Genomic DNA, 20,685 nt, shown 5'->3' with positions numbered 1-20,685 from the left:
ATTCTCACCAGTGTGTTTTCCTGATGAGAGTTCAATGTGTGGTTAAAATGGTGTTCTAGTCTCATACGAAGGTACAACACTCATCTTCCCCGATAGAAGGGCGCGATTTATTTGAGCAATAAAGAAAAGCAATTTCTGGACTCATTCACGTTTAATGTGTCCCATCCGCTTGTACGAATGTGATCCAGGTTTGGAGGGGCTCAGAGTCATTGCCATCTGGCCACTGCTGGGTGCCTATGTGAAAGGCTGTTGAGGTCTTTTTGCACGGAGACACCCACATCACAAAAACCACTGTGGTTTTGGCACCAAGCAACATCCTTGTTGGGAATTTCAGTGATAAAGTTAAAGATGAGTTAAAGGGTATAAATTACTCCTGGAGGACTTTTCTTGCGGGAAAGCTCATCGTAGGGTCTCAGAAGGGAAGGACCGACACTGTCATTGTGCCCTTGTGTCCTGGTGATGACTAGAATCCCTGGTTTTCCTGCCAATCACCCTCAGACATCTAAGACTCAGAAACCCCTTTTGGCCAGTTTGTCCAGATATATTTTATTCTAAAATAAGGATGGCTGTAGCTGATATATCCAGAGGTCCAGAGTGTTGTTCTTAGCTTAACCAAAACTCAAAATGATCCCCAGATTTATGCATACACACAAAAAAGAAACTATCTGGGTCGATCATTTACAGAATACACTCTTCCAGGTGAGTGGGTACGCTAAGGATGACAAATTAACATTTAGGATAAGGGTTTATTTACCATTTCTTATGTGTAAATCAGTCAAAACAAAGTGGACAACCAAAACAAGTTTTCTATATACAGAAGACTGATGGTAATTAAACAATTGATCTCAGTAGAATACAATGAGAAGGAATGATGGATTCCCACCACACCTTCTAAATAAGGTGTCCATCTATTCTGCTTCCGGTTTTACACTGGTTGTCCGGCTATAATTTTCATAGACCAAGTATAATTTCTTACTCTGAAAATGTGTCCTACTTTGGATGGTGGTCATCTTACCTCTAGTGCACATTGTAGAATAGTCCTTACTGACCTTGGATGATGTCTCAGGCGATCTCACAGCTTTCTTGATCTCTTTTGGGTTTTAGTACCCACATTTACTATCTATATCATTTCCAGATTGCAGCTCCAGGTAACATGGAGTAAGCACACAGCCCCCTACCTTTCCCACTCACTGTAGCTATGAAACCTGAATAAAGTGCATATAAAAATCGGTTTGAGGATTTTGAAAAGTACATCAAAGCAGGAAGATTGGAGAAGACAAGAATTCAAAGTTCCACGATTTTATTTTCCTCCAATATCTCTTGGTTTAGATTCAGCGCAGTCCAAAACCCGGAAGTGGACATTAGTGTTAACACTAGTTCCAGAAGAAGCCCTCTAGTTCTGCCTTGAAGACTGGGAAAGGTGTTTCCTAACACTCCCGTATAGTTTCCTTTCTATGTTCTCTTACTTCCTAGCCCCTGTGCAATCCTGTGTTGGCATCAGTGACATCAACAAAAGCAGAGACAAGAGGGGTCCTCAAGAGCCTATATCTCTGTGGGAGGGAGAACTGTCCATTTTGATACAAGGAGCTGTGGTCTCAAGGTGTGGCAAATCTCTATTGATTTTTTGTGTGTGTCTCTCTTACCACTTGGCTGGGGAGGTGGAAGCAGTGGGGGGAAGTGCACCGCAGGGTGGAGTACTTAAAGCACTGGCACTCTTGCCAGAGAACTACAGAGAGGAGGACAAGAGACCTATAGAACCTGAAAGTACTGTGCAGAGTGCTGACAGAGAGGAGCTCAGGAAAGCAAACCCATAAAGTTGCTTACAAACTCCAAGGCTCATCCCCAAGCTGCATATGCTTGAGTCTGACCCTAAATAGAATACCATAAGCTCTGAGAATTGAACTATAGGATAGACTGCTTCCTGAGTTCCAGGGACAAGTCTAAATAGAACCGAAGGGCAGTGAAATAGAACTGACATTGAAACCACAAGGCTGGTTAGAATTTTGGGCTTGAATCCAACTAGGTCAGTTGCCTGCTTAAACAAAAATAGCATTCTACATAGGATTTCAACAGGATCCAGAGTTTCATGACATAATATTTTAAATATTTGGGATACAATCCATTGAAAGCAAAATGTTATAACCTTTTCTGATGGAATTTTCGATGTAGGTAGGTGTAATATATAAGTCAACTACAACATAAAAGGGACAGAGTAGGGGAACTTGTGTGGTGGTTAGGTAACTACATCCTACTTGAAATGGTAAAATATTGATTCTAAGAAGAAAGTGAAAGCATACTTTAATCCCTTGAGCAACCACTAAAACAAACAAACAAATGAAAAACAAGTATTGTTAAAACATAATAGATGAATTTAAATGGACTGATAAAAGTGTTAAAATAACCCAAAAGAAGAAAGGAAAAGGAAAATAGAGGAACAAATAACTGAGGAAATAAACAGAAATCAAACAATAAAATGGTAGACATAAATCCAGATATATTAATAATTATATCAAATGTCAAATATATAAACATAGTAAGTAAAAGATCAAGATTATTAGAACACACTTTTTTATTTTTTTTTTTTTTTTTTTTTTTGGTGTTATTGTTATTTTATTATTAGTATTATTATTACCCCAGAATTGAGCATGAATTAAATCATTTGATTGTGTTCACAGACACAGCTATTTACAGTTTTCAAGTCATTTCAATATACATTAGCCCTTCAGATATTCACAAGTATCAAGTAAGTGTACCTAGGACCTATGTTTTTATTCCCATTTTATAGACGCCTAAGGTAAATCAGTAAATAGTGGAGCCAGGATTTAGATTCAAATCAAGGTATTTTGAGTTGATTTCAAGATCTTCTCTATTAGAGACAGTTATGAGTAATAATACCTCCAACAATATCACATTTAAATTTTAAATAAAATTGAAAAGTCTCTACAGGATGATTTATACAAAGCAATGGAGATAAACAGAATATAATCAAGGAAAAATAATATGGAAAAAAACAAACCTCCCTATTGGCATGATTAGGACAACTACTAAATGGAGAACACACTTTTTTAAATGACTGTATTTAAACTATATCCCTCTGTAATAAAAACATTTCAAATATAATGATATAAGCAGGTTGAAAGTAAAAGGTTAGATATAAACATATTATAAACAATAATTAAAGGAATGTTGGAGTGCTTATATTAACATCAGCTTAAGGAGACTTCAGAGAAAAGGAAATTAATTACCAGGGATAAAGATGATAAAAAGATGAATTTGCCAAGAAGACATAACAGTCTTCAATGTGTATGCACCTAACATCAGAGCTTCAGAATACATGCAACAAAAACTGACAGAACTAAATAAAGAAATAGACAAATCCACAACATATTCTCAAATAAATTCTCCTCAAATTGATTTAGAAGTTTAACATAATTTCCTTCAGTATCCAAGAAGAATTTTTTGTAGATCCAGGCAAACTGATTCTAAAATTTTAATGGAAAAGTAAATAACCTAAAATAATCAAAGCAGGGACTTCCCTGGTGGCGCAGTGGTTAAGAATCTGCCTGCCAATTCAGGGGACACGGGTTCGAGCCCTGGTCCAGGAAGATCCCACATGCCGCGGAGCAACCAAGCCTATGCGCCACAACTGCTGAGCCTGCATTCTAGAGCCTGCAAGCCACAACTACTGAGCCCGTGTGCCACAACAACTGAAGCCCGCATGCCACAATTACTGAAGCCCACGCGCCTAGAGCTCGTGCTCCGCAACAAGAGAAGCCACCGCAGTGAGAAGCCCGTGCACTACAACAAAGAGTAGCCCCCACTCGCCACAACTAGAGAAAACCTGCACGCAGCAACAAAGACCCAATGCAGCCAAAAATAAAAACAAATAAATAAATTTTAAAAAAATTATCAAAGCAATTTACAAAAGAAAATAAAGTTAGAGGAATTACACTACTCAACTTTATAAATCAGTATAAAGTTACAGCAATCAAGACAATGCTATATTGGCTAAGTAATAGATCAATAAAACAAAATCAAGAGTGCAAAAATACACCCATACAGATATGGCCTGTTGAGTCTTGATAAAGTGTAAAAGGTAATTCAATGAGGAAAGGACAGAGTTTTAAACAAAGGGTGTTAAATAATTGGCCATCATATGCAATAAGTTGGCTGTCATATGCAATAAGATGAACTTGAAACCTTACACAAACATTAACTCAAAATGGACCATAGATCTAGATGTAAAACTAAACCTATAAAAATTTTAGAAGAAAATATGACCTGAGATTAGGCAGAGTTCTTAGATATGACACCAAAAGCATGACCTATAAAAAAAAAGATTAGTAAATTGGATTTCAAAAAATTAAAAACATTTGTTACGAGAAAAATACTGTCAAAATAATGAAAAAACAAGCCTAAACATGTAGAAAATATTTGAAAATCACATATCCAATGAAGGATTTGTATCTAGAATATGTAAAGATCTCTCTAAATTCAATAATAAAAAGCAAACTACCCAATTTTAAAAAAGGAGCAAAAAATTTGAATAGACAATTCACTAAAAAGGACACATAGATGGCAAATAAGCCCATAAAAAGATGTGCAACATCAATATCTATTAGGAAAACGTAAATTAAAATAGCCCCCCAGAAAAGAAAAGAAAAAAACTGACAATACCAGATGCAGATGATGACATGGACACGTGGAGCTCTCATATACTTCTCCTGGAGAGCAAATGGTCCAGCCATTCTACAAAACAGCTTAACAACTCCTTACAAAGTGAAGCATCCACTTACTATATATTCCTAGATATCAGTCCCAGAGAAATGAAAATTCTGTTCACATACATACACATACTCTGTACATGAATGTTTATAGCAGCTCTGGTCAAAATCAACACTATCTGGAAACAACTCAACGACCTTCGACTAGTGTGTATCAGTTTGGGTCCAATCAGGAGACAGAAACCGCACAGTAATTTTTAAAGGGAATCTTTAATATAAACAATTATTTGGCTATAAGAGAGTGAGTATAGAGATGTCAGTAGAACTCCGGAGTGTCTTGGGGCTGAAGGAGAGTAGGGAGACAAACTTGGAAGGAATCCCCTCCCCAAGTCTGGGGTTCGGACATTGTTAGAGAAGGTGAGATATTGCCCACTGAATGGCAAAGTTCTCTTAGTTGCCTGGGCCAGAGCTAGTCCATAGTTGCTGGAAAGCAGCCAGCAGACTCCCAGGACAGAGCAAACCATGGCTGGTGGACGGACTCACGGCATGAATGGGGGCACGGCTGTGGGCATGAGGTCTGGAGCACCTGGGTCCGCATTGTGGGAGCTTCAGGGACCAAAGTTTTGGTTTGCAGGTGAGCCAAAGCTGCGGCAGGGGTGCAGGGGGGGATGCGGAGGGCCACGTGGGCCAGAGGCTTGGACCGCACAGTGTCCCTGAGAGGCCAGGACTGCGAGGTGCCTGAGAGGTAATCTCCTCTGTGTGCACAGCTTGGGCAGGGCACCAACAGATGTCACACACCCATGCTGCTGACTGATGGTGCAGCGACAGGAAGAATGACACAAAACACTGCAGCTGGAACCAGGAAGGCCCTCCTGCAAGGCCCCTCCAACTCCCTCCGCTGATGGAGCTCAACTTTGTACTCACCGGAAGGGATAAATGCTTCAAAACTCCAGTCTATTCCATGGAGCAGATACTGAATGGTGAATATGGGGCTCAGAGGTAATCAAGTGATACCTGGCACAGGGTACATCAATCAATCAATAGTTGCACGTGCAAAAATTAAACACTTCATAGAAATAAAAAAGAATGTACTACTGAGACACACAACAGCTTGGCTGAATCTCAAAGCATAAGGCTGAGTGAAAAAAATCTAATTTCAAAAGGTTACATTTTTCCATTTATATGACATTTGCAGGAAGCCAAAACTGTGGCAGAGAAGAGATCTGTGGTTTCCAGGGGTTAGGGGTGGAGGAAGGTGTGAAAAGGGGACACACAAAAGGGGAGTGCAAGAAAGTAACCTGCCTCTCTTGGTGATGATGTGAATCTGTATGTGTTAAAATTCATACAGTTGTACACCAAAAAGGCCGATTTTGTTCTATGTTAATTTTAAAACAAAAATTTTAAAAGACTAGTTTAATCTAATATCAAAACTTTAATCTCCAGTCCAGTTCAAACTTCTCCTTTTACCCCAGCTTAGGTCCAACCGGCAATGGGACAGAGAGTGTGGTCTATTTTTCTCTCCTGTTCTGTTTCCTCCTGTCTGCTTCTTTTCTTCACTGTGTTTAGAGGGAGGAGAAAGTAAAGGAGAAGGAGGGAAGATTTTTCTTTAACTCAGATGGTGCTCTTTGAAATTCTCTCTTACTGGTGGAATGCCCTTTCTTCTACGTGATGCCAAACCTCTAGCTCCTTCTGTCTGAGGCATTCTTGTGGGTTCTTTGGACACCCTCCCCCAACCCCCAAATCCCACCAGCACCTCCACTGCTCCTGGTGCACCTGACACAGGTCATGCCTTCTCTGGACACCCCTCGTCTCCTGCTCCGTGCAGTGAAGCCCCTCATGGTCAGTTTTCCCACTGTGACTCACCCACCTCATGGGGAATCAGATGCCCACTTTCCCACCACTGCACCTACTGTTTCTCCTCTGCTCCAGCTGGTCTCTTACTTTCACTGATATCCTGCTGAGGGTCAGCACCAGTCTGATCTTTGAATTCCAAAGGAGAAATGAATTCCCAAGAATTTTTGGGGGGAGGTGGGATGAATTGGGAGATTAGGATTGATATACATACGCTACTATGTATAAAATAGATAACTAATGAGAACCTGCTGTAGAGCACAGGGAACTCTACTCATTGCTCTGTGGTGACCTACATGGGAAGGAAATCCAAAAAAGAGGGGTTATATCTATACATACAGCTGATTCACTTTGCTGTACAGCAGAAACTAACACAACATTGTAAAGCAACTATACTCCAATAAAAAAAATTTTTTTTAATTTTTTAAATTAAATTTAATTTTTTAAATTTTTGGCTGCATTGGGTCTTTGTTGCTGCGCACGGGCTTTCTCTAGTTGCGGTGAGCGTGTCTACTCTTCATTGAGGTGCGTGGGCTTCTCACCACGGTGGCTTCTCTTGTTGCGGAGCACGGGCTCTAGGCACGCGAGCTTCAGTAGCTGTGGCTTGCGGGCTCCGTAGTTGTGGCTCGAGGGTTTAATTGCTCCACAGCACGTGGGATCTTCCCAGACCAGGGCTCGAACCGGTGTCCCCTGCATTGGCAGGCGGATTCTTAACCACTGCGCCACCAGGGAAGCCCCTAAACTCCAATAAAAATTAATTTAAAAAAAAGAATCTTTTTTTACTCCTCTACATCCCAGTCCCACAGATGCTGTTGGGATGACACATCTTCAGCTCTGGGAACCTTCAGTCTTCCCAGCCAGCAGACAAGCCCCATCTCTATGAGTTCTTCTCTTGGAGCTCTCTCACTTGGATTGAGTCACAGAAAATGGGATTCATCAGTGGTTTACTGGCATACAAGTGGGTTCCTTGAAGATGAATTGTGAAAAAAGGTCACAGCTATGCTTTTTCCACATCCATCTGTGGCCTTGAAGCCCAATTAGAGGAGAAGGTTGGAAACCTCCTCTGGCCCGTGATATCGCCACATCTCACTAGCCTGTATCTGTCACTTCCACTTAACCAAAATGCCTGAATACCCACCAGCAATTCTCCTGGGCTAACAAAGGCAGCCTCTCCCCAGTGGCAACACATGGTACCACTCACCATCGAGAGAATCAGTGCTCCTTGACATCCAATGTCAAAGTCACCCTAAGGGAATTGAGGAAAGAAAGGAAAGGAAGTGTAATTTCAGAAAGTAGAGAGGGAGAACCAACCTACTAGGCATTCTTAGTACCAGTGATGGTGGCAGTGGATTGGGGAGGGAGGTGACGCTCCTGAAACAGAGAAGAAAGAGGGGGGAAAGTACAGATGCTAGCTCACCACATTAGTCTGGGTTCAACTAACGTTATGACTCGTCTTCTGAACAGCTGTGACTGGTGATAATGTGCGTAAGTAGAGTAAGATGAAGCATTTCATTTTTAATCACCTGGTGTCTTATTTCAGTCATCCGGTTCATTCATTTAGGGGATGTTGCAGAAAAGAAATTGCTTAGGAACTATGGTGAATACAAAGGGATAGAAGGCTTCTGCCTATATAGAATTCATAATCTCTTTGAAATAAAATGAATCTAAAATTCATCTGGTATCTAATATGTACCAAGCATTTCCCTCTGTCATATGTTATGTCACTGGATCGTCACACCATCTTTAAGATAGTCATCATCATCACCATCCCCACCACCACCATCACCACCATCACCATCACCACCATCATCACCATCATCACCACCACCACCACCATCACCACCATCACCATCACCACCACCACCACCATCATCACCATCACCACCATCACCACCATCACCATCATCATCATCACCACCATCACCATCACCACCATCACCACCACCACCACCACCATCACCATCACCACCATCACCACCATCACCATCATCATCATCACCACCATCACCATCACGACCATCACCACCACCACCACCATCATCACCATCACCACCACCACCATCACCACCACCACCACCACCATCACCATCATCACCACCACCACCACCACCATCACCATCACCACCACCACCACCATCACCACTATCATCACCACCACCATCACCATCATTACCACCACCATCACCACCATCACCATCATCACTATCACCACCATCACCACCACCATCACCATCACCACCACCACCACCATCATCACCATCACCACCACCACCACCACCATCACCACCATCACCATCATCACCATCATCATCACCACCATCATCACCATCACCACCACCACCACCACCATCATCACCATCACCACCATCACCACCATCACCATCATCATCATCACCACCATCACCATCACCACCATCACCGCCACCACCACCACCATCACCATCACCACCATCACCACCATCACCATCATCATCATCACCACCATCACCACCATCATCACCATCACCACTACCACCACCACCATCACCACCATCACCACCATCACCATCATCACCATCACCACCATCAACACCACCACCACCACCATCATCACCATCATCACCACCATCACCACCACCACCACCATCACCACCACCACCACCACCATCACCATCATCACCACCACCTCCATCATCACCACCACCACCACCATCACCATCACCACCACCACCATCATCACTATCATCACCACCACTATCACCATCATTACCACCACCATCACCACCATCACCACCATCACCATCATCACCATCACCACCATCATCACCACCACCACCACCATCACCATCACCACCATCACCACCACCACCACCACCATCACCACCATCACCATCATCACCATCACCACCATCATCACCACCACCATCACCATCACCACCATCACCACCACCACCACCATCACCATCACCACCACCACCACCACCATCACCACCATCACCACCACCACCACCATCACCATCACCACCATCACCACCACCATCACCATCACCACCACCACCACCATCATCACCATCACCACCACCACCACCATCACCACCATCACCACCATCACCATCATCACCATCACCACCACCACCACCATCATCACCATCACCACCACCACCATCATCACCATCACCACCACCACCACCATCACCATCACCACCATCACCATCATCATCATCATCACCACCATCATCACCATCACCACCACCATCACCATCACCACCACCACCACCATCATCACTATCATCACCACCACCATCACCATCACCACCACCACCATCAACATTATCATCAATAAGGCAGCTGAAGCTTGGAGGTGTTTAGGACACAACCAGGATCACACAACTTCAAGCTTCTCTCCGCTACAAAATCCCTATTCCCTTAGGGCAGCAATCACATTAGAATTGTAAGACCATGACACTAACCCTACTCTGGAGTGAAGACCTGTTCCACTTCGAAGACCACCTTCATGCCCAGTCCCTTCCACCTGCACCACCATGGTGCCTCTCCTCTCCACCTCACAATGCGGAGTCTCCCAGAGTTAATTACCCCCTTCTGCAGCACCCTCTGAGTAGTAGAAGTTTGACTTTGGGAAGCAGAGACAGAGCTCGGCTTTTCTGTCCTGAAAACAGGGTCAAAGCTCTTGACTTCACTCCAGCTCAGGATGCAGGCTTTCAATTTAGGGGTATGATGTGCCAGACCTTGATCTGAGGTCATCCAGCTTAATTGCTAGCTGTGGGCTTGGAAAGCAAGTCATGTTTCTGGACAGCACTGACCAATTCTCTATCACTGCTTTCTTCTTCTTCTTCTTCTTCTTTCTTCCTAAAAAAAGAATAAAATTCGAGCCCCCAAAAAGTAACAAGAGCTCAGAGGCAAACAACAAATACTTCAGTTCCAGAAGTGCTGTGCAGATACTTCCAGTAAGGTCAATTATAGCGCATACTATGGGAAGGAAGAAAAGATGAGCTGATCATTTTGTTTAGAACTATTCTTGGAGGGAGATGATTTTCTACTTCACCATGGGAAGGCACAGAGTAGTCAGTTTTGCTCTTGTTTGTTTTGGAACTTTTCTAAGACAAAAGTTGCTTTGGGAAACTGAGGGTAAAAAGGAAAGAAAATCAACCCCCCAAAACTCTGCTTCTAGCTGCACAGCTGAAGCCCTGGGTGATAGGTGGTTCCCTGCTGGGTGCATCACCCCTTAATTAGTCTCATGAGGGTGGACCGGATTTGGTCGCTTAAATTATAAGGAATCCACTGGGGGTAGGGTGTCGTTCCCTCCCCACCACTGGACTCTCAGTAGACAGGTTTAGAAGAGCAGATGACAAGGATCCCAAGGGTTCTTGGGACCTGGCACCAAAGACGGTCAGAGCAAGCAAGGTTTCTACTGCTAATACAGCTATCTGGATAATTAGACCAAAAGCTTCAGATAATTCAGTAGCTTGCTGCTGACCTGAAATTCCAGAATAATTCCTTTAATGCTCTGCTTTGCAAGTAAAAGCTGAGTGTTTTCCTCCTTCATATTTCAAATCTCTTTTTCTATGTGCAATTATAGTCAGGGAAGTGTCAACAGTTCTGTGGTGCTCTGATGCCTCATGAATTGATCTTTCCCAAGGAATTAAGTTAACCAATAATTATCATTTGGATCTTATTACCATGTAGACACATCAGGAAGTACTTGTTTCAATTAAACTATGAGGATTGAATTTAAAAGGCACCTTCTTATCAATTGCCCTGACCACTCCCCCCAAATGTCTGCATCCTCTTGGTTCTAATCAGGGAAACCTGCACCACGTAAAACGTGTTCCTGAAACATCACGTTCTCTTCCTGAGAGAACACCTTTTCTTTCCTCTTATCCTCAGAACATACGACAACAATTCTTCATGTCTGTTCAGTGAAGAAAGCCCTCCTCACCTTCATTCCATCCTCTCCCCCTTTATTTTACATTCATACTTAGTGCTTTTTATGTGCCAGGCACTGTTCTAGGCACTTTATGAATATTAAGTCATTGAATACACAGAACACTTTTATGTTTATTCTTCCCCTTACATTACAAATGACGGAACCAAGGCACAGAAAGGCTGGGTAACTTTCCCAAGGTCACACAGCCAAGTAAATAGAAGAGCTGGGGTTTGAGCCCAGATCATTAGGCTCTAGCACCTGTGTCCTTAACCACCCCATGGCATTGTTTCACGAAGAAGCTTTCTCAAGATACAGATTTTCCGGCAAGACTTGCTAGCAGTCTACCTTAATTTTGACCCTTGGATGGAAATGAGTTTGCTCTGAAACTTTGAAGGAAGAGTTTAATTTTTCCAGATCGTGGAACAACTGAGGCTGGTGTGAAAAACTTTTCCTTTCAACATGGATTTCAGCATCTATCAATCAAGTGCAGCCCTTTGTGCCAGGCACTGCAAACTCGAAGGTAAGCGTGGCAACCCTGCTTTGATGAGTTCACCATCTTCTGGAAGGACTTCCAAGAGAAACCCCCTCCCAGAGTGGAAAGAAGTGAGATGCTTCTGCCCTGGGTCCTAAAGAGCAGAAACATTCAGATTAAGGGCAGTGATGGGGGATAGAACTGGGTTATTCCAGTCTAAGGGAGTTACATTTACAATTATGTAGGTTTGAAAAGAGAGGTAAGGCTTCTCCCAGGAAATTTAAGTAGTTTTGGGTAACTGGGGCATGAGGTGTAATCAAGGATTAGAAACACTTAGATCATGCTAAGGGATGAATTGATCAGAGAGGCGCTTTTTTTTTTTTTTTTTTTTACCAGACCCGGTTTATGTGCTATCACCTCCTCCTGCCCCTGGGATTTGCTGGGCTCCACCTGCGTGGGCCTTGACCACCTGCTCTGGCTGCTATAAGCTTGCTTGCTCACCTGGTCTCACAACAGAATGTTCTTCTGGGGCAGATGCCTTTGAGCCAGTGCACCAGTAGCTATTGTTGGAACACTGGCTTCTCACCCAATAGATGGACGGTAGTCTTAGGGAGTTAGAATGCCCAGGATTTCTCCACGTGCTTTGAGGTCACCTTTCATGACCAGTGACGAGTAGCATCATGTTGCTTCATGCAAGACCTGCAGCTCATCCTCCGGTTCTGACCCTTTGGGCTGCAGTATTGTATGTATATGTGGGGTGGGCCGTATCAATGGCTCCTGCAGGATCAAGCCCTCCATGGTCTTAGCCCGGCTGGACCCAAGGAGGCTATGGCTCTTCCTCCTGCTTCCAGGCCGATGTGAAGCCCCCCCATTTCACGGTGTACGATCAGGCTTCCACAGGTACTCCGTAAACACATCCGGAATATATGGAGTTAATGCCCTGTGGGACAAAGGGGGACCATTAAGAGATGGGAGATCGAAAGGACCCTCCAGATAAATCCTTTTTCTTCTTCTGCATCTCCTGTAGAACTTTCTGAAGCATGGTGATTCCACAGGGCTTTCTGGAAGATGCCCCATGTGACCAAGGCACCAATTGCATTTTCTTGTGAAGTTATGGCTGCTGAGTAATAACAAATGAACCCCCTTCCCTGTCCCACTTCCTAGTTTTTTAAGGGAGATTTATTGAGATATAGTTCACAGTCTATACCATGCACCCATTTCAGGTGTACAATTCAAATAGTTTTCAGTATACTTGCAGAGCTGGGGAAGCATCACCACAAGTTTAGAATATTTTATCAGCCCAAAGAAAACTTCACAGCCATGAACAGTCGCTCTCCATCCCCCTCCTCCACTTCCCTCACCTCAGCCCTAGGCAACAGCTAATCTACTTTCTGTCTCTGCAGATTTGCCTGTCTTGGACATGTCATATTAAAAGAGTCTTATGGTCTTTTGTGACTGGCTTCTTTCATTTATCATAATTTTTTCAAAATCATCCACATGGTAGTAGCGTATATCAGCACTTCATTCCATTGCAGAGATATTCCACATTTTACTTATCCATTCAACATTTGATAGGCATTTGGGTTGTTTCCACTATTTGGCTGTTGTGAATGATGCTGCTAAAAATATTCATGTACAAGTTTTTGATTGGATATATGTTTTCATTTTTCTTGGGTATATATTTATGAGTGGAATTGTTGGGTCATACGGTAACTCCGTGTTTAATATTTGAGAAACAGCCAAACGGCACCATTTTAGATTTCCAATAGCACTTATTTCCACCGCATCCTTGATCCTTGCCAGCACTGACAACATTGGTTATTACCTGTTTTCTGTTTGTTTGGTTGGTTGGTTGGCTTATTTTGCCCAGTATTCTAGTGAATGTGAACGATATCTCATTGTGGTTTTGATTTGTGTGTATTTCTGTATGTATCTCCCTTATGACTAATGACGTTGAGCTTTTTTTCATGTGCTTATTGGTCATTTGTATATCTTTTTTTGAGAGATGTCTTTTCAGATCCTTTGTCCATTTTTAAATTGGATTATTTATCTTTTTATTATTGAATTGTAAGAGTTATTAATAGATTCAGAATACAAGTCTCTTACCAAATACGTCATTTGAAAGTATTTTTTTCCCATTCTGTCAGTTGTCTTTTTTCACTCCCTTGGTAGTATAGTGTTTTTTGTTTTTTAGGTTTTTTAAATTTTGATGAAGTCCAATTTATCTACTTTTTTCTTTTGTTGGTTATGGGTTTTGGTGTGTATGTAAGAAAGTGTTGTCTAATCCAAGATCATCAAAATTTACTCCTGGTTTTTTCCTATGAATTTTAGGGTATAGCTCTTACATTTAGCCTGTGATCCATTTTAAATTATTTTTTGTGTATGGTAGTAAAAAGGAGTACATCTTTATTCTTTTATATGTGCATATTCAAGTTTTCCAGCGCCATTTGTTGAAAAAGTCATTTTTTTAAACCTATCAAATTAATTGCCTTAGAACACTTGTCAGAAATCAATTGACCATAAATATGAGGGTTTATTTCTGCTTTCTCAATTCTGTTCTATTTATCTATATGTACTTTCTGATGAAAGTACCACATTATTCTAATTACTGTAGCTTTGTTTGTAGCAAGTTTTTGAAATTGGGAAGTATGAATCTTCCAACTTTGTTTTCTTGTTTCAATATTTTTTTGGCTCTTATAGGCACATCCCATACGAATCTCAGGACCAGTTTGTCAATTTCTAAAATAGAAAAAAAGACACCTAGGATTTTGATAGAGATTGTGTTGAATCTGTAGATCATTTTGGGGAGTATTGCCATCTTAACAATATTGTCTTTTGATCCATGAACAAGGATGTCTTTCCCTCCTTATCTGTGGTTTTCCTTTCTGTGGCTTTTGTTACCCTTGGTCAACCTTGGTCCAAAAATATTAAATGGAAAATTCCAGAAATAAACAATTCATAATTTTAAATTGAGCACTGTTGTAAGTAGCGTGAGGAAATCTTGAGTTGTCCTGCTCCATCCAGCTCAGGAAGTGAATCATCCTTTTTTCCAGTATATATATCCTGCTGTTGGTCACTAAGTAGCCGTGTCTAGGTTATCGGCTTGATCGTCCGGGTATTGCATACAGTGATTGTGCTCAGGTAACCCTTATTTTACTTAACAATGACTCCAAAGCACAAGAATAGTGATGCTGGCAATTCAGATATGTTAAAGAGAAGCCATAAAGTTCTTGCTTTAGGTGAAAAGGTGAAAGTTCTCAACTTAATAAGAAAGGGGGAAAAAAAATCATATACTGAGCTGGCTAAGACCTACAGTAAAAATGAATCTTCTATCTGTGAAATTGTGAAGAAGGAAAAAGAAATTTGTCCTAGTTTTGCTGTCACACCTCAAACTGTAAAAGTGCTTAGTTAAGACGGAAAAAGGCATTAAATTTGTACAATAAGATATTTTGAGAAATACCACATTCACATAACATTTATTACATTATATTGTTATAATTGTTCTATTTTATTATTAGTTATTGTTGTTAATCTCTTACTGTGCCTAATTTATAATTTAACTTTATCATAAGTAGGAATGTAAGGATAAAAACACAGCATATATAGGGTTAGGTACCATCAGCTGTTTCAGGCATCCAGTGGGGGTCGTGGAATATATCTTCCACAGATAAGGAAGACTTTTACATTTAAATCTTCTTTGACTGCTTCCAACACTTTGTTTTTCAGAATACAAGTTTTACATCTCTTTTATTGAGAGTATTCTTAATAATTTTAGTTTTTGATGTTATTGTAAATGGCATTGCCTTTTCAATTTTTTTTCATTTTGTTCATTTTACTGTAAAATACAATTTAGTTTTGTATGTGTCATATCTTGCAAATTTGCTTAACTTATTTATTAGATTTAACAGTATTTTAGTCAATTATTTAGGATTTTCTATATAAGAGGTCATGTCATATGTAAATGAAGATAGTTTTACTTTTCCCCTTCCCATTTTGACATCCTTCATTTATCCATTGCCCTGGCTAGAACCTCTACTAGAATGTTGAACAGAAGTGACAAGATTGGACATTCTTATCTGGTTTCTGATCTTATGAGGAATTCATTTAGTCTTCATTATTAAGAATGATGTTGGCTGCAGATTTTTTATAGATGCCCTTTATCATATTGAGGAAGTTCCCTTTTATTCATAGTTTGTTGAGTATTCTTAAAATCAGTGTTAGATTTTGTCAAATGCCTTTGCCTAGTCTACTGAGATGGTCATGTGGTTTTGTCCTTTATTGATATGATGTATTATATTAAATGACATTTGTATGTTAAAACAACTTGCATTCCTGGGATTAATCCCACTTGATATAGGTTAAGTTTATAATTGCTATATCCTCTTGATGAATTGACCTTTTTATTTTTATAAAACGCCCCTCTTTATCTCTAGTAACATTTTTTTCAATCTTCACGTTTATTTTGTCTGTTATTTGTATAGCCACTCTGGCTCTCTTACCATATTGCTTGTATGGTGTACCATTTTTAATCCTTTTACATTCAATCTACTTGAACCTTTGAATCTAAAACTGTATCTTCTGTAGACTGCATAGAGTCTCATTTTTATTATTGTTGTTAAAAACTGGACATTTTAAATAACTTTGTAGTAATTCTTGATACTGATTCTCCCCCTCCCCTACCTCCAGGTTTTGTTGTTGTTTGATTATCTGCTTATTTATTTGTTTAGCAACTTGGATGAACTATTTCAGTAAAGTCTATTTCCCTACGCAGACTTTAATGTTGCCCTCAGCCAGTAGAGCCTTGGGCATTCTCATAATCCCCTTGACCTCTTCCTCTCTCACCCAGGATGACAGTGAAACCAGGGTTCTCTTTTACTCTCACTGATCTCCCAGTTAAGCTTCTATCTGGTCTGCTGTCTCTGTTGATACCATTCCACACCCAGTAATTGCTAGCCGAATGATCTACTGTTTTCTACATGCCTTGGGTCAGAAATTGCTCCACAGTCTGATTCAGTTAAAGTGCAGGGTAATTTTCACAGGAGTAAACTTTGAGGCCAGTCTTTGACACTTCTCTGACCCCACAATGGCTCTTCACAGCCATTTCTTTCCATAGTTCTTCTTTTAAACTGCTAACTGGTCTCCCCTTTCGTGTATAGATATCATGGAGAAACCAGCTCTTCCTACTTGCTCACTATCTAAATGTCCATTGTTTTTGACAGTTCCCTTAGGCTTGAACTTCCCTACACTCTGTTCCAAATGAAGCAAGTTCCCTTAGTGATACTTATGGAGTTCTCTGTTCTATGGGCTGCCTCCCACTTTAACAGAACCTCTATTCCACTGCTCTGAAAAGGGATACAGGAACAACAACCTGCTTCTTTTAGAGAGACACCCCTGCTTTATGAATGGGGTGCTGAACAGGGGCAGTAGCTCCTACTCTTCTTGGCTTGTCTCCCTTTGCACAGAAACTCAGCCCTATGAGGAAGCCAGGGTGAGAGGGTTTGGGGCCCATTATTCTTGGCCTGCCATGCCTGGGGTAGAATTGCAAGCCTGTGAGTAGGGGCTTCTAGAAGAGGAGATCTCTCAGTCATATTTGCCTGCAATAGAGCTTGTGCAACACATTGCTTGGGGCGGGGAAGGGGGGTTGATGACAAATACTGACAGCCTGATTTTCTGGGTAGAAACTGTAGCCCTGGACAGGGAGCTGGGGTTACAAGGGAGCCCCATCCTCTTGGCTGTGCCCACCCAGAGTAGAGTTTTCCTCACACTGAGCTGGGAAGTAGGAGAAGGAAACAGTCCAGGACACAGACTCTTGCAGGTTTTACCAATACTTAGAAGATTGTCTTCAATTGCTGTATGCTCTCAGTACCATTTCCAGAGACTGAATGGTTGTTTTTGATTTTTGGTTTTTTTAATTTTTAACAATTCTCACCAGTGATGGTTTTTCCACTAGGGAGAGCATCTAGGGCTCTCATGCTGTCATTCTGAAAGTGCTTTTCCCTTGCTTCCCTTTTTTTCTTACTCTTGCTGCCTTTGGTTTACAGAATTCATGTAATCTTTGTCTTACACTGTTTTGTAGGGAACCTGGATTAAGAAGGCACTTTAGAAAGAATATTCAGGCAGCTGTGTGAAAGTACTACTGCATGGGTGGAAGTGATACCAAGAGTTGACCAGGTTGATGAGAAAACCTCATCCTGGAAGAAGATAGCAGGATGTCACAGAATTCTAGTTTTTCTTCTATTACCCTCCCTATATTGGCATCACTTCTCTGACACCATCAGCTATCAATTGATTAAAACATGTTGTCATGTATTCACAAAGATTCAGAAATTTAGAGCAGGAAAAGGATACCTGGTATAGCATCTTCATTGTAGAGATGAAAAAATTGAGGCTTAAACAGGTAAAGTGACTTTCTCAAAGTCAGTCATATAATTAATGTCTGAGGACAGAGGCTTCCTGATGCTTAGTTTTTGTCTTTCCACAGAGCACCATGGGAAACTCTCTCTCTCTCTCTCATTTCTTTTTAGAAGAAACATAAAATAAAATTCAAATAAAAAGATAAAATATCTATTATAAAGAAGTTGTCCATTACAAGGCTATTCATGTAAACTTTTCTGGAAAAAAAAAATTGACCCAATATAGCCATCATCTTGTGGTTCACCTGATAGTCTCATTTTAGTGACTGGATCTGGTCAATTTTAGAGGCAAACTGTGAAGGAAAGAGAAGAAAAAAAATCCAAATGTGAGCTTTTCATTCTATTGCCTTACTAAGAAGTTACATCTAGAAGCTGGCTTTCCTCAACATTTTCCACCTCAATTTTCCAGTGATCTTCGCTGAGTGTGGGGCTGAAGTGGGAACCATCTACAAGCACTAATATGAATGATGAAAAAAGATGCAAATCATCCTGCAGTTTGATATGGAATAGGTGTTGAGATAGTCTATGGATTATGAATAATAATTCTCATTCTCTGTTGAGCATTGTTCATCACTGCAACAGAATTCTTATCCTCAGATAGAATAATAGATGTGATTAATAATAAAAACTAACATTTATTAAGCATCAGTTACATGCCAGATACTTTACTTGCTTTATCTCATTTAATGATCCTAGCCACTCGATGAGATATATATTATTCCGTTCCCTCTTTTTAGACAAGGACGCTTTGAAAGATAAGTGACTTGGCTACAGTCATCTGGCCAGATGTAGAGGAAATAGGAATAGATTCATGGCATTCATCTCAAAATTCTTCCATAAACAGTCTGTTATACTGCTTCTTTTGAACAAATAGGCCGTAATAACACGATTCTCTAAAATGAAAAGTTTGGATGTGCCACAGAATTTTTCAAAACTGGTTTTAAGAGGTATTTCATGGAGCTTGTCCCTCTGCTTGTTCTTTTTTTTAATACTGTGTAAAGTTTATGGAGCGTTAGAGCTTCGTGTTTTGAATTACTGTCCAGACATATTCTATGCTGCCTCCTCCTCCTCCTTCCTCTTTTACAGTGACCACATGACACAGTTTTCCAGCACTGTTCTGGTTTCCACCTGTGGTCTGGTATGATTATTAATAGGTCTCCTGTACTTTCAGAAGTGCCCTGGTTTGGATGAGAATTACACGGTCATTCATCCTTGAACCGGCTAAGGTGTAGTATTGTGGTCGCCCACTAGGTGTCAGCAGCGCAACCCCCAGAGAACTCAGGGAAAGCATTTCATTACAAAAGTCAAATCTGAGCAAATAATTAAGTGTAGTTCAAGAGCTACCTGCAGCCTCGGCCCTTCAAAACAAGTGAGCTAGCAGGGGGAGGAGAGAAAGAGCGGGTGCAGAACAGGTAGCTCCTTTCCTAGGATCTGGAAAAGAGGGAAGGATTCTCTTCCTGGTTAGAAGGGCTCTAGTGACATCTGGAATGAGCACCGAGGTGCCCTTTTTTAATTTTCACTCACAAAGTGAAACCAGTGTGCAGTGAGGTGAGGAAACAGCTTTGAAGAAGTATTTTTGCTTCACAAATTGCTCTTCAAATCACGATCGGATGAAGGTCGCACAGGTAGTTCCCTGGGCTTTCTCAACTCTATTGAATGACTAGATGCATTGGGGCCAGAGGCTGAGTTGCCTGAACACAAATACTTTAAAGGTGATTTGAAAATATCTATACTCAGAACTCGATGACGTGCTCGGACTCTTCCCGGAATGACCCACGGACTGTGCGTATTTCACCTGTGACCCAGGTGGATGTTGCCGCTCTCTGGAAACCCTCCTCACTTCAGAAGTGCGGCACCCAAGGGCACACACAGTAAGAGAAGCCCGCAGCATGGGTTTTCAGATGCTTGTGCCTTTCGGTCCTTGGAATTGGTTGTTCTTGCTAGTGGCCCTCAGGTGTGGTGGAGCATCTTCTGATTTGAGTGAATCCACAAATTCCTCTGCCCAGCATGAGCTTAATGTTCGGTTTGCTGCTGCCGGCTCTGAGCCAGCTGAGACGGTATCTGTTTTCGCACTGGATTATAATTATGTGCAAATTCCTTACGAGGTCACCCTCTGGATACTCCTAGCATCCCTTGCAAAAATAGGTAAGGTCCCAAACATCTTCCTGGTTTGGGGAGTTGTTTTCCACGTGAGATAAGGTGTGTGCAAATGCCTTGTAGATGGTGAATTAACTGGATTTTAACTCTTGGTGCTATTACATAAAAAATTCTATTCCTGAGTCAAGGGAAAGTCATAACTGA

At 41.3% G+C, this 20,685-nt stretch overlaps 1 protein-coding gene across 3 annotated transcripts in view; it reads left to right on the top strand.

Moving 5' to 3' along the window:
• The first annotated feature begins 19,753 nt into the window (after positions 1-19,753).
• Positions 19,754-20,685, top strand: part of SLC9A4 (solute carrier family 9 member A4) — a 60,203-nt gene continuing 59,271 nt past the window's right edge. For 2 of the 3 annotated variants that reach the window (XM_059942850.1, XM_059942852.1), the window contains exon 1: positions 19,754-20,529. In XM_059942850.1, the coding sequence (XP_059798833.1) occupies positions 20,274-20,529 (256 nt within the window). In that variant the 5' untranslated portion in view covers positions 19,754-20,273. The remainder of the gene's footprint in view (positions 20,530-20,685) is intronic. The other variant, XM_059942851.1, reaches the window with a different exon arrangement.

This window comes from Balaenoptera ricei, chromosome 13, assembly GCF_028023285.1.
Source record: "Balaenoptera ricei isolate mBalRic1 chromosome 13, mBalRic1.hap2, whole genome shotgun sequence".
NCBI classification, from domain to species: Eukaryota; Metazoa; Chordata; class Mammalia; order Artiodactyla; family Balaenopteridae; genus Balaenoptera; species Balaenoptera ricei.
This window is presented reverse-complemented; position numbering and strand designations above follow the sequence as displayed.